This window comes from Anoplolepis gracilipes, unplaced genomic scaffold, assembly GCF_047496725.1.
Source record: "Anoplolepis gracilipes unplaced genomic scaffold, ASM4749672v1 Contig18, whole genome shotgun sequence".
NCBI lineage: Eukaryota > Metazoa > Arthropoda > Insecta > Hymenoptera > Formicidae > Anoplolepis > Anoplolepis gracilipes.
Genome location: NW_027328669.1, coordinates 1,111,202 through 1,130,436, shown reverse-complemented (window position 1 = coordinate 1,130,436; position 19,235 = coordinate 1,111,202). Strand labels below are relative to the sequence as shown.

General features: G+C 27.8%; 1 protein-coding gene across 1 annotated transcript; it reads right to left on the bottom strand.

Annotated features, from left to right (window-relative positions):
- Window positions 1–230: 230 nt before the first annotated feature.
- On the bottom strand, window positions 231–7,758 carry LOC140675741 (proto-oncogene tyrosine-protein kinase ROS-like). Its single transcript, XM_072910360.1, is given in 10 exon segments — window positions 231–978; window positions 1,241–1,708; window positions 1,904–2,124; window positions 2,294–2,710; window positions 2,865–3,161; window positions 3,164–4,329; window positions 4,718–5,401; window positions 5,527–5,617; window positions 6,418–6,499; window positions 7,558–7,758. Coding segments are annotated over 10 exon segments (3,894 nt in total). The 5' UTR covers window positions 7,663–7,758; the 3' UTR covers window positions 231–615.
- Between the last annotated feature and the right edge of the window lie 11,477 nt (window positions 7,759–19,235).

The following is a 19,235-nucleotide window of genomic DNA, read 5'->3' as shown; positions in this document are numbered from 1 at the left end:
GAAGTCTACAGGACGTAACACTGTTTTTCAAAATTAATACCAAAAATTAGTACATTAAAGGATATTTTTCCATGTTTTAAAGAGAAAATTATTTATGATAACAAGAGAATTATTTTTATTTATTAATTTATAGTTATCATTTAAAAATACAAATCTATATTCTTATGTTCTATATATCGTATAATATACAACTTTTAAGAAGTTTTAGACATCAATGTTAATGAAATAAACAAGTTTTGGAGGTAGTCCATTATACCCCGCATGAAAAGCATATCACGAAAATCTAGGCTTTTACTAAATCAATAATCTCGTCTATTTAAACTATTATTTTATAATAAACTTGTGTTTTTTCTTATAGTGCATATTCCAAAGAATATTTCTAGTAAAAAAAAGATCGATTTATTTTTTTTAATATGTTGAAAACTTACTCAATGCTTACGTTGGCCGTTCTACCCCACATTCCCCTATATAGGAAAATTCGAAGCAATATACTCCATACAGATTGACAAGCCATTACTTTATTGGATACCCCTGAGAAATCTTTATTCTACAATATATTAATTAGCAAACATTTATTACACTATGATATTGATAAGCACATAAAAGAATTACGATTTAATTCATCTCTGCACATCTGATAATATCCACTGAGCACAGTATCGCATCTTTTGTGTTGTTTCTCAGAGTTACAATATTGTCGAGACAAAGCACGAAATTTGGTCTATCGTTCGTCACATTCCAGCAATGCTGCATTAACTCGTACAATGCCGATGGACAGTTCAGAGGTTTCGGCAGCTTGCCTCCCGAACGAACATATTCTAATACTTGGAAATTATTTCTGGTAGGATAAGGCTGCTCACCCAATGACATAATTTCCCACATTAGCACTCCGAATGCCCAAACATCGGTTTGTGAACTAAATATTCCGTCAATCAAAGATTCTGGTGCCATCCAGCGAACAGGAAGCAAACCTCCTTTCTAAAACACAAATTTAGCACATGTAAATTTTTTTGCAGAAATCATCTACATATTTTTAAATAAGAATTATGTACAGTTAAAATTAATTTATCTTTCTTTCTCTATACATATGCAAATAAAAATAGCTTATTTTTTTACATTTTAATCAGCTTACAAATATTTAATATTATTACAATATAAAAAAAAACAAAGTTTTATTATTTTTACACATAAATAATTGTATTATTTTGTTTATTTTTATTTATTAAATAATTTTCTTTACCTTGCGATAATACTGATTCTTGTAAATATCTCTAGCTAGTCCGAAATCACCAATTTTCACAATACGATTTTCGCGATTTCTCGAAGATATTAAACAATTTCGACAGGCAAGATCTCTATGCACAAAATGCAATTTTTCTAAGTAGGAACAACCTCGCGCAACATCTTCACACATGGCGATTAAATCTTGCAGACATAAAGCGTGCGAATCTAACGGATCCAATGTTCGACTCTCCCTCAAATATTTCAGTAAGTCAGTTTCCATTAATTCTAATACAAGCCATGGTGAATCCGCGTCCATACAGATACCCAACAATCTTAGAACATTTGTATGGCGAAAGTGGCTCATAAGTTTGGCTTCTCGCAAGAATTCTGTTATCTGTTGCGAGGAAGCATTTTTTCGTAGCATTTTTATGGCGACAGGCATTGTATCCGATCCTTCTAAATCCTTGACGGTTCCTTGAAATACCTACAAAATACTTTATAGTTAATAGAAATTGATAAAATGCACGTTAAAAATCAATTTAAATTATTTAACTAATTGTAAATAATTCTGATATGTGAATTATTTTTATTAGAAAATATGCCTCTATCTCAAAATTTTTCGATTAAGAAATTAAAACTTCTGAAGAATATATTTAAGCAATAACACATTAGTCCTTACCTTCCCAAATTCACCGCTGCCTACAAACTTTGTTAGAGTAATTTGCTGTTTTTCGATTATGATCAGTGTAAATTTGTTCCGATATTGTAATCTAGAAGCGTACAACGCATTGGATTGGACATTTCCGGTTTGAGGTATTTCATATAGAGTTGATAATTCAATGTTGGTCATTGTTGAAAACAAAACATGTTCTTTGTTATTTTTTTTCCATTGTCGGTATGCTGTTAAATAACATTATAATGTTTATTATCAAAACTATGCATTAAAAAATTTAAATCACTTTCAACAAATAAACTAATGTTACAGAACTCTATATAGATACCAAATCTAATATACCAAATCTGAAATCATTTGCAATTAAAGTCCGATATTTATATCAGATGTACTTACAATAATATAAGCAGCAAATGCAGATTACAGCAATGACAAGTCCAACGACTGTTAATTTAATTATTAGATCATATTGCGTAGCAGCTATTTCGATAAATTCTGTTAAATTAATGACTTCGCTTGATTTACTCCAGTCTCCAAAACCATAAGCGTTTTGAGCCCGCACGCGAAATTGATATTTCTGATTCATGTCCTTTGTAATTACCCAGTAATTTTCTGTTCCGTTATAACATAAATTCCAATCTTTATTTTCATCAGTCTGATTGCTTCCCTTGTAATTATATTTGACAATTAAACCTTCCAATCGATACAAAATTATTTCTAAATCCTGAGTTTGCACAGGTTCCCAATTTAACTGATACATAACATTTTGAAGTTTCATTAAAGTAGGCACTCCAGGAGCACTTGGAACATCACCTTTGTTACACACAAGAGTACAATTTAAAATTCTTTGTTTTATATGCATACTTTTACTTAAAACTTTACTACATAATTTCTAATTTGAAAAATTTATTAATACATTTTTCTACAAGGTAATTACATTATATCAAAATAAATTCATTTACTTTACCACGCGTTTTAAAATTAAATTCTCCATCAGGCGGCCATATAAATTCTTCCTCAAAATTACAATATCTCAGGATCAATAAGAATTTAAATAAAGTTCTTGGCAGTAAATTTTCTAAGTAGTACTTTACTGTATAATTATACGTTTCAGTATTATTTGCGATTTGCCATATTTGCGTTGCAACTTGTTTGTACTTCAGTGTGTAATGGGTTATATTCTCGCCAAGATTCCACGAGATATTTATACTATTTGTATTGGACCCGCTGAGAGTCAAATTATTCGGTTTCGGATACATATAGACATTTTTTTTGGACTGTCATTGAATAAATTTCTGAAATTAATTGGATACACTCGCACAAATATCCTGTATTCCTGTCCTGAAATCAGCGGATGACTTGTCATAAAAAATTTGCCATCTGCCGTACGTTTAAATTTATTGATAATGTCGTATTCATCTAGAGTAATTCCTTTTTGTGTGCCATTTGTAAAAGAGATTGATAGCCAATGCACTTCGTAATTCACTGCTACACAGTTTACGTTCTCGGGTGGCATCCAATAGACTATTGCCAGAGTAGGCGTTAGAACTTGAACCGTTACATTTTCAGGTGCGTTGAACTTGATAGGTGCAGTTTTTAGTATTATATCCTCTCCGAATTGCAAGTTCATCGATAACTTGTCGACATAGAAATTGCTTAATGCAAATTTCAATGTGTACGTTGTGAGCGGAGTTAAATTTTGTATTTCGTAGTGCCGTTCGTGCGTTTCCAAGTGGAATTCGTCGAATTTGTCAAGTTCATTGTTCAAACATGTCTGATAGCTCACAGAGATGATATATCTAGTGGTAGGTAAGTTATGTTTTTTACATCCGTCAATGGGAACTATCTCCGGGATGTTTAAAACGATGCTGTTGGTTGTTATCGTCACTTCTTCCAAAAAATTAATAACTTTGGATTGAAATTCTTTTATGTCAGGTACTAAACATTTTGTCGGGGGATATGATTGTAAAGAATTACTAAAAGCTGGCTTTACAAAATGAAGAGGCTCAAAAATATTTACTTTTTGAACATATTTTAATGCGTTTTCTTTGCTTTCGAGGAGTGCATACTTTTTTTCTAAAATATAAATTATTTGCTGATAGGGAGTGTACAAGTAAAGGTTGATTTTGTCAATCATTAAAGATATAAAATCCATTTTATTCTTCTCAACCTCTAAAATCAAGTTGCAGTTACAACCATACGTGTCCATTGCGATTAATTTAATAGTACGTGTAGCACCTTTTGGTCTGTATATCCAATATATTAGCGGCTTGTCAATATTCGTGTAATCAACCTGCCTGAAGATTGTAGTTTTTAATATTATTTTGTATGAGCAGGAACATAAATTGTTTTTCAAAAATGGTTTTATATTTTTTCCATTGAAATCCGATTGCATTATTTCAACAGGTGTAAATTCTTTCCAGTAAAGATATCTGAAAAAAGCATATTATTCTCTAATTATAAAATATTATTGTGACCATATGTCACGCACATGCACAGAAACTATATGATTATTTCAAATTTTTGTACTTTAATGTCAATTTATGATTCTATAACTTATGATATTCAATAAGAATCATAAGTTATTAAAAAAATTATAAAACAAATTTTAAATACGTTCACGATGTTACAGTGTACTACCTGTAAACACGCTTGTTTTCTGTGATCTTTCTTTAGTCGCAAGAACACACTAATATTAGTAAATATAATGCATAATAAATTTAATCACTGAGTATAAAATAATTTATTTAGTCAGGCGTCGCGAACGTATTGTTAATTAAAAAAAAAGTTATTTTTTTTAATGTAAGAAATTTAATGTACCCTGTAGACGGCAGTATATTTAATAATTTAATATGCCAATTTCTCTGTAGAATAATATCATATTTGACTATTCCAGTTTGCCACAATGCTAAGTCTAGCTTCATAAAATTACTACTCCTTTCAATATATTCTACCCAATAAAGATTTCTTGCCACCCAATCGATGCGGAGACTGTGCGCAAGACCTTTGAGATTAGTTATTTTTGTACAATTACTTTCTATTGCGAACGAGTATAGATTAAAATCACATGTCATTAGCTCCGACATATTTCCAATATCATGTATCCAATAAAGCTTACATTCCTGTTCTGAGTAAACCATTTCTATTGGTCTATCTACTATGTTAAACAATGTTTTTTTTAAATTTTTAGGTGAAAAGCTCTGCAAATCCACATCCAATACTTTCAATATATCATCGCTTGTGGTCATCAATAATAGAGGTACCGGATTCTCATGCGTGGTGGATACATTGATGAAATTAGTGTAGTGACCAGCACCAGCTTCATTATGCGCTTGTACTTTAAAGTAGTACATTGTATCAGGTTTCAATTTATACGTTTTGTATTGCAATACTTGTGTAGGTGACATATCGACGACACGTGTAATCGGCTTCAGATTCTTCATGAACCAATACTCAACCCTGTATGTTTGTATCTCTCCGTTGGTAAATTCAGGTTTGTCCCATCTGTAAAGGAAAAAGGTATTTTAATCTTGTTATTTTTAGTATATTTCTGACAGAATTAGTAACACATAAATTATCCTTTTATGTATATATGTATATATAAGAAGTTAAGAATTTAAGTTTTTTACCGGAATGTCACAGAAATGTTGTCTTTCTCTAATAATCTGTTGCCGAAATCCACGAATGCCCTGGGAAATGTTGGCTTACTTGGAAATATGTCTGCAGATTTTTAATTTTGTATAATTATATCAAAGAATCGAGAGTACAATATACATATAATTAAATCTTTCTAGAGATTTTAAAATCTTACATAGTATATCATAAGTATATATAAAAATTCTTATTTCAATAATTGGAAAAAATTAAAATGAGATAATTCAATAAAGAAATAATATATCTTGTGACAAATAATTGGAGATTTCAAACATTTTTTCTAAATGAAAAAATGGAACATAAATTAGAAATTGATGAATATTAATCAATAGCCAGTTGAGTAATTTTTAAAACAATTAAATAATTTAAAAATAGTGTTTTTTGTTTTTAAAATATAGGAAAACACAAAATTATTGTACTATGATTAAGTAAAAGTAAAAAAAAGTCCTATTATAAAATAAAAGTCTTTCAAAGAACACAAACGTGTTATAATAAACAGAAATCTTTCAACGGTTACAGTGCGTTTATCGTTTATCGAAATTTTATTGATTATTGATTAAGAATTAAAAAATGTAAGATTTAGGACTGCTTAGAAACGACGTAGCTAGCAAAATAATGAGATTAACTTAATTTTTTTCTTCTTTCACACACACACAACACTATAATTTTTATTTACATTATTTTTATTGTTAGATATTTCTTTAGATTTATAATTATTATTTTAATGTAATTTCCTTGAATTTGGAAAGTTAAATTATTTTATAACTTTTAATAATTTAATTTTATTTTAATAACATTTTATATATACTTTCTGTTTTAATTTATGAGTAAATTTTAAGATTGTATGTCTGCAAATAAACTCTTACCGTCTTCATTTAACACAGATATGTAGTTAGAAGAAATATTTGATAACATGAAGGAATTATTGATTTCAAAAGTTGATATATCCTGTTGAAAAAAAAATAGACATTGTATAGTTTGTAAGAGGTCATGAAATAGTTTGATAAATATACATGAGCGATTGGATAGTATATTTTGCAGATGAATATAAATCGATGAAATAATGAAAAAGCAAAATTTAAAATAACAAAATTAATGAATATGCGAATAAATATTTATTATTAACAATTTTAAGTAACAATTTCAGTTTAGAAATATGTTAGAAATCATGTAAAGTTTGTAAATAATCTACTTTCAAAACCGCGGACTGTTTTACTTAACTTACATCGATCCGTCGATTATTTGCATTCGCATTATTATGTATTCAACATATTTTGCATTTAACAAATTATATATTGCAAACTATATTTTAAAATAAATATTGTGTAATATTTCGCATTATCTTTAATAAAAAAATAAGAAATTAGAGTAAATAAAAAATAGGATATAAATGGGTATAACGAATGACAGCTTTTGCGTATATTGATTTATTTATTGGTTCTAATTGAAGGTCAATTGTTGAAGTTCCACTGACCTTCTTTGAATTTAGTAGCTGTTTTGCTACGCACAAGTACAATTTATTTTAACTCAATAATTTTGATATTTTACATTAAAATATTATTAAATAAAAAAAATTTGCTGTAAGTTTTATATAAAAGTTAATAAATATAAATAGATATGTAAGAAAATAAAAACATTTAGAAATTATAAACAAATTGTGTATAAAAAATGTGTCACATATATGTTTATCAGTGTTTAGCATGAAATAATTAATTTACACTAAATTATTAAATATTTATTTTAAGAAATTCTCATGGTTTACCGTTAAACACTTTTAAATAAGTTGTATTTTGTATTATATAAGATAGATTTTTAAATGTGTGACACAAAATAATAAAAATATTTTATTTATGATTTTTTTATATCTTTAAAACTCTTAATTAAATACAGTTGTTAAAACAAGTAATCTATTTGCAATGTATAACATTTTATTTTCTTTGTGAAAAAATCTCTTTTCGATATGAAATTAGATCAGACTACATGGAAATACTTTCCTGAAAACTTACCGGAGTTACATCATCCTCCAGATTTCCCGACAAAATCGCGATGGTCACTCTTGTTAGTATTAACACTTTCAATAAAACACATAATGTTTTTAACTTTTTTAACATAATAATTTTCTCTTCTTGTATTCAATATTTGTACTTGCTCGCGTTTTACGTGATTCTCGACTAGCGAGCAGTAGCTATCAATGTTTGATACGATCTTCTCAACGATTCAGATACACTAATCGAATTAATGTTTCTTCACGCCTCTTGATAGATTCTTTGTACATGTTGAGTTCGTGCCAGTGTGTATGTCAATTGAAAGTATTTTTGGATGTAATTTTACGTTACATATTTAATAACCTATTTTATATAATATTAAATTAAACTTACTTAAGATAATATAAAATTTAACTATAAAAATGAGAATTTTTTAATATGAACATTTAATATAAATTAATTATTTTCTTGATTTTCTGCTAAACACTGATAAACATATGTGTAGTACTTATATTTAAGATTCTTTCTTATAATCGATTATAATGATTTTTATGATCATTATATATCTGTTGGTAAAAAAATAATCAGTATATTTTCCTTAATTTAACTTAATTAAACTTAATGCAAAATAATACGTATATTATATCAAGTAATACACACATAATCAATCTTTAATAGTTTGTCAAAATATTTAAATAAAAACATGATTGAATAATAACAAACGGATAATATATTATTTATTATTATAACTATAAATTACAGTTATAGAATATTTTAAGATAAACTTTATTTATTTCTTGTTGCGTAATAAAATTGCTAGATTTATCATCGATAATATTTGGCACATAGATCTTTATTATAAGTTAGAGATTAAAGTCACTAGTATTTAATTGTAAACAACGGGTTAATTAAAACGACCTGACTAGCCAAAATCATTCAATTTATTCACACGGTGTTTCGACCATATGGTTGTAGTCTTTTTCAAGTGTAACTATAAAGAAAATATATAACGGATCAAAAATTATATGGATACAATTTATACCGAATTAAACGCAAACAATACAATATAATGTCGTTAAAAAACTAGTCTACTCACACGTAAATTAAGAAAGAGAAGAAAGAATCCAATGGGACATGTTTAGAAGTAGAACTTAATTATGGAACAATTAAATATGTCACTTAGTTAAAATCAACGGTTATTAAATTTGAGATAAACACAAACAACGAGACACGTCATGTCAACATGAGTTTTTAAACGAAACTGTCAATGTTTAGAAAGAAAAACAGTTCAAACGACCTTTATAATTTTGTCATAAATATTATTTAAATTTTCGGTATCTCTTTGTAGGTTAATCGTGGAGTTAAATTTCTTGATGAAAAACATTTCAGCTATTTCTCTTTTCTTAATAAATTTTTCATCATGTAAAATAACCGGCTTGTCCCACTCAAAATCATGTCCAAATTCAACTCTGTGCTTGCTAACGACTGATTGATTGGTAGGATGTAATTTTCTATTGTTAAGATGTTCTTAAAAGATTCTGGTGCCATCCATCGAACAGGAAGCAAACCCTCTTTTTTCTAAAAAAAACAATTTTAGCCCAATTAATTTTTTGCTGAAATTATCCATATATTTGTAAACAAAAATTATGTATAGTCTAATTAATTTTTTTTCTATATACAATCCATAAATAAATAAAAATGGTTTTTTTACATTTTAATCCACTAACAAATGTATAATATTATTAAAATGTAAAATAGAAAACAAAGATTTATTTAATTTTGTAGACAATTATAATTTCTTATTTATTTTTATTTATTACATAATTATATGTACCATACGGTAATATTGACTCTTGTAAATATCTCTAGCTAGTCCAAAATCATCGATTTTCACAATACGATTTTCACGACTTCTCGACGATATTAAGCAATTTCTACACGCAAGATCTCTATATACAAAGTGCAGTTTTTCTAAGTAGCTTCAATCTCGCGCAACATCTTCGCATATGGCGAGCAAATCTTGCAGACGCAAAGCGTGTAAATCTAACGGAGGCAATGTCCAACTATCTCTTAAATATTTTAGTAAGTCAACTTCCATTAATTCTAATATGAGCTATGGTGAATCCCCGTCTATACAGATGCCCATTAATCTTAGATGTCTGTGATGAAAATGGCTCATAAACTTAGCCTCTTGCAAAAATTCCGTTATCTGTTGCGAGGAAGCATTACTTCGTAGCATCTTTATGGCGATTGGCATTGTGTCCGACTCTCCTAAATTCTTAACAGTTCCTTGAAAAACCTGCAACATATTTTATAGTTAATTCAAGTCGATAAAATGCAAATTTTAAAAATAAATTTAAATTATTTAACTGCTTATAAAAAATTTTTATTTAAAGTTTTGATTTTGAAATTATTTTTATTGAAAAATGTGTTTTTATTTTAAAATTTTATGATTAAAATAACTCAACAAAAGTCTTTAAGAATACATTTAAGTAAGAAAAAATTAGTTTTTACCTTTCCAAATGCACCATTACCTACAAGCTTTATTAGAGTAATTTGCTTTTTTTCGACTACCGTCAGTGCAAGTTCATTCCGATTATATTGCAATCTAGGAGCGTACAACGTATTGAATTGGACGTTCTCGTAAGGTATTTCGTACAGAGTTGCTAACTCGATGTTGGTTATTGTTGAAAATAAAACTTGTTCTGTGCTACTTCGTCTTCGGTTTACTATTAGATAACATTATATATATATATATATATACATTGTTAATATTATGCATTTAAAATTATTAATATTAAACATTTTAAATCATTTTCAACGAGTAAATTAATTTAATAAAACTGTCTACATGCATACTAAATCTAAAATAATTTGCAATTAAAATCTATAATTTAGATCACATATACTTACAAAATAATACAAGTAGCAAGTATAAATTACAGCAATGACAAAACCAAGAATCATTAATATTATTAGTAGATCATATTGCGTAGCAGATATTTCTGTAGACTCTGTTAAATCAATAACTTCGTGTGATTTATTTCATTCTGCAAAGCCTTAAGTGTTTTCAGTCCGCACGCGAAATTAGTATTTTTGATTCATGTCTTTTGTAACTACCCAGTAATTTTTTGTTTCATTATAATATAAATTCCAATATTTGTTTTTGTCAGTTTGATTACTTTTTATGTAATTACTTTTAACAATTAAAAAGTTCAATCCATACAAATTATTTATGAATCCTGAGCTCGCATAGGTTCCTTTGTACTAGCAGATATAAAATCTCGTTAGAGCAGGCATTCCAGGAACAAAACTTGTATATTGTATTTTTTGCAACAAAGGAAATGAGTCGAGTGCTCCTGGAATGCCTACTTTAGCGAGACTTCAAAATTTCACGTACCAGTTAAATTGGGAACCTGTGCCAGCTCAGGATTGATCACAGGATAATTATGTATCAATTGGGGTAGCTTTAATTATTGAAGGTAATTACAGTCAAAAATATCAATTAAGCTAGCAGATTAAAAATGCTTTCGACATTGGAGTATAGTGTAAATTAAACGAAGTAATTAAATGTCTTCGTTTTATGTACATATTTTTTACTTAAAAACATTATTATTTAATTTTTAATTAAAAAAATGTATTAAAACATTTTTTAAATGTAAATACATGATGCCATAATGTATTAATTTACTTTACCGTGCGTTTTAAAATCAAATTCTCCATCAGGTGGCCATCTAAATTCTTTCTTGTAATTGCAATATCTCAGGATCAAATAGAATTTATATAGAATTCCTGGCAGCAAGTTATCTATAGAGAATTCTACTGTATAATACGTCTCAGTATTATTTGCAATTTTCCATATTTGCGTTCCAACTTGCTTGTACTTTAATGTATAATGGGTTATATTATCGCTGAGATTCCACGAGATATTTACATTTTGCACTGGACCCGCTCAGAGTCAAATTATTCGGTTTTGGATACATGTTAAACACTTTTCTTCAAACTTTCTTTAAAGAAATTATTGAAATTAACTGGATATACTCGCACATATGCAAAATATTTTTGGCCTGGCATCAGCGGACGACTTGTCAGGAAATGCTTGCCATCTATTGTACGTTCGGATTTCTTGATAGGGTATATGTCGTATATATGACTAATAATTACTTCTCCACTTGAAAAAAAGGTTGTCACCCAATGCACCTCGTAGGTCACTGCCACGCAGTTTATTTTCTTGGTGGCATCCAATAAACTATCGCCAGAGTAGACGTTAGAACTTGAACCGTTACATTTTCCGGCGTATTGAGCTTCCCAGGAGTAGTTGTATTATATCCTCCCCGAATTGCAAGTCCATTGATAACTTATCGATATAGAAATTGCTTAATGCAAATTTCAATTTGTATGTTGTGAGCGAAGTTAAATTTTGTATTTCCTAATGCTGTTTGTATGTTTTCACATAGAATTCGTCAAATTCGTCAGGATCATTGTTCAAACAAGTTTGATATCTCACGGAGATGATATATATAGTGGTGGCTAAGTTATATTTCTTACATCCGTCAACGGGAACCGACTCCGGAATGTTTAATACAATGCTGTAGTTTGTGGTTGTCGTCACTTCTTTTAAGGAATTAATTACTTTAGATTGAAATTTCTTTATGTCAGGTACTAGACATTTTGTCGGGGGATATGGTTGTAAAGAATTATTCAAAGTTTGCTCCACAAAATTACGAGGCTCGAAATTATTTACTTTTTGAACATATTTTAATGCATTTTCTTTCCTTTCGAGAAGTGCATACTTTTTTTCTAAAATGTAGATTTCTCTGTTGTTTAACAAGTAAAGGTTTTTCTTGCTAATCGTAAATTCTAAGTTATCCATATAACTGTATTGAATCGTTAAAATTAAATTAAATTCACAACCATAGATGACTGTTATGATTAAGTAATTTTTGTATTTTCTCTCTAGTATCCAGTATATTAATGGCTTGTCAATATTCGTATTGTCAACCTTCATGGCGTATATTATCTCAAATTGTTCTATATAGAAATCCGCTGAATTATTTGTTCTGGAACATAAATTTTCCCAGTAAAAAGGTTTTATTTTTTTTTCATTAAAATCCGATTGCATTACTTTATATTCAACAATTGACCAATTTCTTTCCACCCAGTAAAGATACCTGGAAGAAAAATCATATTATTCTCTAATTATAAAACATTATTGTAACTGTATATCACACACACATGCACAGAACCTATGTGATTATTTAAAATTTTTGTAATTCTATCAATTTATGATTTCTTAATTTATGATCTTTAATAAAAATCATACTAAATTAATAGAAAATTATGAAACAAATTGTAACACGTTTACGACGTTACCGTGTGATACCGGTGAGTCACATTTATCTTCTGTTACAACTTTATTTGCTTTTCAGTACTATATACATATTTGCTAATGTTAGTAAATATAATGCTAACAAAATTCATCGTTGTGTGTAAAACTATTTATTTAGTCATATGTCGCAAATTTGTTAATTAAAAGATAGCAAAGTTATTTCTGTAGAAATTTAACGTACCGTAGAAGAAGGCAGTACATTTAAAAATTGAATCTTTTTATTTCTCTGCAGAATAGTATTTTGGTCTTTGATTATTCCAGTTTGCCATAATGCTAAGTCTAGCTTCATAATCTTCGTAGTTTTGTCTTTGTAGTTATGTTCCGTCCAATAAAGATTTCTTGCCACCCAATCGATGTGGAGATTTTCTGCAAAATAGTCGAGATCAGTTATTTTTGCACAATTATTTACTTTGATTACACTTAGAACAAAATCACATGTCACTAGCTCGCTATTATTGATCCCATAAATCTTATGTTCCAGTCCTAAATAAGCGAGTTTTATAGCACAGTATTCTTTTAATTGGTCTTATAATAGCTGTCGTATATCGGATGTCGGAAGAGTTAACCAATCACATTGACTTTAGAGAAGAATAATCAAATACGACTGATCAACTTTTACGATATTCAGCTTACGAGAGCTATTGTAGAACCGGCTTTAAACGAAGCTGATCCGCAAATCCACATCCAGTACTTTCAGCATATTATTCTCTGAAGTGATCAATAATAAAGGTACCGGATTTTCATGCATGTATATACATATATATATATATATATATATATGTATGTATGTGAATACATTGATGAAATTCGTGTAAGGACCAGCACCAATTTTATTATGCGCTTGTACTTTAAAGTAATATATTGTATCAGGTTTTAAATTATACGCTTTATATTGCAATATAATGTGTTGTAGCTGTAATATTGGCGACACGTATAATTGTCTTTAGGTTCTTGATAAGCTAATATTGGATCTTATATATGTATTTGTATCTTTCCATTTATAAATTCAGGTTTGTTCTATCTGTGAAGGAAGCTACTTTAGACTTTTTATTTTTAGTGAATTTTTGACAGAATTAGAAACAGACAGAATTATTCTTTTATATATACATACATGCAAGCATAATCTTTCAATGGCTATAGTGCGTTTATTACTTCTCGAAATTTTACTGATTATTGATTAAGAATTAAAAATGTAAGATTCATGACTACTTATAAATAACGTAACTAGCAAAATAATTCTATTTTTGACAATGAAATTTTTTATTTATATTTTTGTTGTTGTTGAGAGATATTTCTTTTAATTTAATTTTTATTTCCTTGTAAGAAATTAAATTATTTTCATAAGTTTATTGTAATTCAATTTTATTTTGACAACATTTTATACACACATTTTATTTTATTATAATTTATCAGTAGATTTTAACGATTGTCTGCAAATAAAGTCTTACCAGTTTCATTTAATATAGTCAAATTGTCAGAAGAGACGTTCAATAATATGTGGTGATCATTAATCTCAAAGACGATATCCTGTTGAGCTATATACATTGTATAGTTTGTAAGTCGAATCGCATGAAAAAAATGGGCAATTAGATATAAATTTGTTTCCCAAATAAATATAAATCAATAAAATAATTAAATAATTCTAAATATAGAAATTAATAAATATGCCATAAATATATATTCTTAACATTTTAAAGCAATTTTTAGCTTTGTTAGAAATGCGTTAGAAATCACGTCCAATTTGTAAATAATTTACTTTAAATGGCGGATTATTTTGCTTCACTTATGTCGATCTGTCCATTATTTACATTTGTGTTATGGGTATTCAATATATTTTATATTTCACAAATTATATATTCAATATGTGTTTTCAAATAAATATTATATATAATGTTTGCATTATCTTTAGTGAAAAAAATACAATAAGTAAAAAATAGCAAATAAATATGCATATAGCGAGTGACAGCTGTTGCGCATATTGAGATGTCTATTGATGAAGACCAATTTAAAATTTTTCTGTACCGATTTTATACTTTGAATTTAATAGTTGTTGTTTGGCGTAATTTATTTTAACTCAAAAAATTTAATTTTCTACATTAAAATATTATTAAATAAAAAATAATTTACTTTAAGTTTTACATAAAAGTTAATAAACATAAATAGGTATGTAAAGAAATAAAAATAAAATTTAAAAATTATTAAAAAATTATGTTTAATAAAAGTATTACACGTGTGTTTAATATAACAGTGTAGCAAAGAATAAATAAAATAAATAATTTATATTAAAAATTTATATTAAAAATTTTATAAATATTAAAAAATTTTTACTTTTACATTTAAATTTTAATATTCTGTCTCAATTAAGTTTAATTTTGTATTATATAACATTGACTTTTAAATCTGTGACGCAAAATCAACAAATTTTATGTCTTTTTATATCGTTAAAATATCTTTAATAATAAGTACAGTCATTAAAATAAATAATTTATTATCTACAACTTATCACATTTAATTTTCTTTGTGTTAAAATCTCTTCTTGGCATAAAGTTAGATCAGAGAAAATACATAAAAATACTTTTCTGGAAACAAATCACTTTCGTAAACATTAACACTTTCAATAAAACACATAATGTTTTTAACATTTTTAACATAATAATATTTTTTCTTTTAAATGTTTGTACTCGATCACCTTTGACGTTATACTCGACTAGTAGTGACCAACAGCTATCAATGTTTCACACCATCTTCTCAATGAATCAGATACACTAATCGAATCAATATATCTTCATGTCTCTTGATAGATGCTTTCTATCATGTCGCATTCACGCCTGTGTTCTGTGTGTATGTAAAGTAAATATTTATTTTTGGATATGTTACTTTTTAAGACTCTTTCTCATAATCAATCATAATTATTTTATGATCAAATTGTAAATTTGCTGATAAAAAATAGGGTATTTTTCTTAACAAAATTTAATACAAAATAATTTGTATAGTATCTTTGATTGTATCAAGAAAAATTATACACGTGTAATCAATCTTTAGTAGTTTGTCAAAATGTTCAATTAAAAACATGATTGAATTATGAATGACAAATAATTGAAAGAACGGATGATATATTATTTATGTATAATTATAAATTTTTTAAGGTAAACTTTAATTGTTGCTGTGTAAAAAAAAGATTTATCATCCATCATGTAGATGTAATTTTTATGTTTTTGAAGTAGTAAATTTACTTATTTAATTATTATATGTTTGCAGTTATTATAATATAAATGTTCATTAAAATTCGATTTTCGAGCTTTATTCCAGTTCCATGTAATTATAAAGCCAATTTCAACATTAACAAAATTCATTATGTAAATATACAGAAAATGCATGTTATTTATAAACATATGTAGAAGTAAAGTATAAGTAATTATTTTTTTTACTTTTAGAAGAAACGTCAAAACCTTAAAAAGTATTCATCATTAAATCATACATCCCAGAAAATTTAAAATTCTGTGTGCCAAAAAGTGGAAACCATTTTAATGATGTTAATTTGAAACTAAATAAACACATGCTTATGTCTTACTTTTATGTTTATAGGCAACACACATTGTTCCATATATTTACATAGTGAAATTATTTATTATAAAAATTTGCTTTATATTATTATTAATTTGAAAACCATTCAAGTTTTTATGCCAGATACGTATTATAGAAAAATTATAAATATATGTATAAAATTTCAAATTATTTTTTAATCTATTTTTTTATTTCGTAATATATACAAAGTACCTTATAATAACCGTATCTCTTCTCGTGTACAGGTCAAGTTAAATCGCGAACAAAAGTCCTTTATCATTTTATGATTTTCGTAATAATTATTAAAAAAAGGTAACATAATTATTATTAAAAAAGTTATTTTTAAAAAAAATTGATCAATCCCCATTTGTATAAATGCACAACCAAGAGATAACTCTCTGATGCAGTCGCTAAACGACGAAACTTTAAAAGAAGCATTCTATGGCTACAATCGAAAAGCATACTTTTAGTTGCTAAATCCAAACGACTCGTAACAATGAACAGTTTCTTCTAGACGCGTGTTTGTACTCGCACAAATGTATTCCTGTACATTAAAGAGTTAAACACGTATAACAAGAAACATAACAAAATAAGATAAAATTTATACTTAATATATAAATTTTATTATTACGTATAAAATCTGACGAAATCAAGTAGTGTAACTATGAAAAACCTATTTCTAAATAAAAAATTGTCTTCATAAAATAAGCTTATACTCATACTTGTATTATCAGTTTGCATAAATAACATATTATTTGCAAAAATTTTTTTTTGTAAATATTACGAGTATATTAAGTCATTTATCACTTGCCACATATTTGCTTTAATTTTTTTTATATTTGTGCATTAAAGAACCATTATAATATCTGCATGTATATATTAAAAGTTTATATTATAATCTTTTAATATATTAACATGATCACTGTAATTAATAAAACAAATAATTTAATATAACAGTAAATGTATAATAAAATATGAACAAAAGTAAAAACAATATCTTTATTATTTTGCAATATTATTTAATCGACATTTTTTATCGATTTGCAAGCATTTATTGCTCTATGATATAATATAAACATAAAAGAATTATGAATTAATTCATCTCTGCACGCCTGATATCCACTGAGATCAGTATTGCATCTTCTGTGATGCTTCTTAGGAATACAATATTGTTGAGACAAAACACGAAGTTCGGTCTATCGTTCGCCACTTTCCAGCAATGCTGCATCGACTCGTACAATATCGGTGGACAGTTGAGAGGTATCGGCAGCTTGCCCTCCGAACGCACATACTGTAATACTTGGTCATTATTTTTGGCAAGGTAAGGCTGTTCACCCAATGACATAATTTCTCACAGTAACACTCGGAATGACCACACATCGCTTTGTGAGGTATATATTCCGTCAACCAAAGATTCTGGTGCCACCCAACGAACGGGAAGCAGAGATTCTGCTTTATCAAACACAATTTTAGCACAGTAAATCCTTTAACCGAAATCATCTAAATATTTTTAAATTAAAAATTATGTGCAGTTTAAATTAGTCTCTCTTCCTCTCTCCCTCTCTCCCTCCCTCTCTCTCTCTCCCTCTCTCCCTCTCTCTCTCTCTCTCCCTCCCTCTCTCTCTCTCTCCCTCTTTCCTTCTTTCCCTCCCCCTTTCTCTCCCCTTTCTCTATGTATGTATGTATATATATATATATATATGTATATATACAGGCTGTCCCATTTTAATTCCTGCAGTCGAATATCTCGAAAACCAAGCCTGGGAGAGAAAAATGTTTCAAGCAAAAGTGGTATGGTTTCGAGGGGGCCATAAGATGGTATTTTATTTGGTCTGACCTTGAAGAGTCATTTGAAGGTCACGTGAAGGTCACCTCAATTTTTTTAAATGGCACCCCCTATTTTTTGTTACATATTCTTGTAGCTGACTTCGAGAACTTTCCGAAACACTATGATAAAATGTTTTTTCATTAAACACTTTTCAAGTTATAAGGCTTCAAAGTTGCAATATTTTGACATAAAATATAATAAATCTCGTAAAATATTCATTTCTCGAATATCTTACCCTAATACTTTTATGCACAGAATAATGAGACAAATCAATTGACGTGTATAAAACACATAATTATGTTAAAGTATAAATGTGTAACTGCTAGTTGCAAATTCAGATTTTTTCTTAAAGATAACTATGTCTTTTCTTTATACCAATTGATTCGTCTCATTATTCTGTGCATAAAAGTATTAGGGTAAGATAATCGAAAATTGAATATTTTACGAGATATCTTGCATTTTATGTCAAAATATTGCAACTTTAAAGCCTTATAACTCGAAAAGTACTTCACCAAAAAACATTTGATTATAGTGTTTTGGAAAGCTCTCGAGATAAGCTAGAAGAATATGCAATAATACATAGGGTGTTCCATTTAAAAAAATCGACGTGACCTTCACATGACCTTCAAATGAAAATTCAAGGTCAGACCAATAGTACCATCTTATGGCCCCCTCGAAACCAAACAACTTTTGCTCAAAACATTTTCTCAGAAAATGCTTTTCTACTAAAATATTACAGCGGCTAACAATAAGTTAAAATGAGTCACCTTATATATAATATATTCTTATTTTTTAAACTGTTTTTCTATTTCGTAATACGAGTATGTATATACAAAGTATCTTATAACAACCGTATAATTTCTCGTGTGCAGTTAAAGTTAAATCGAGAAGAAAAGTCCTTTACTATTTTATGATTTT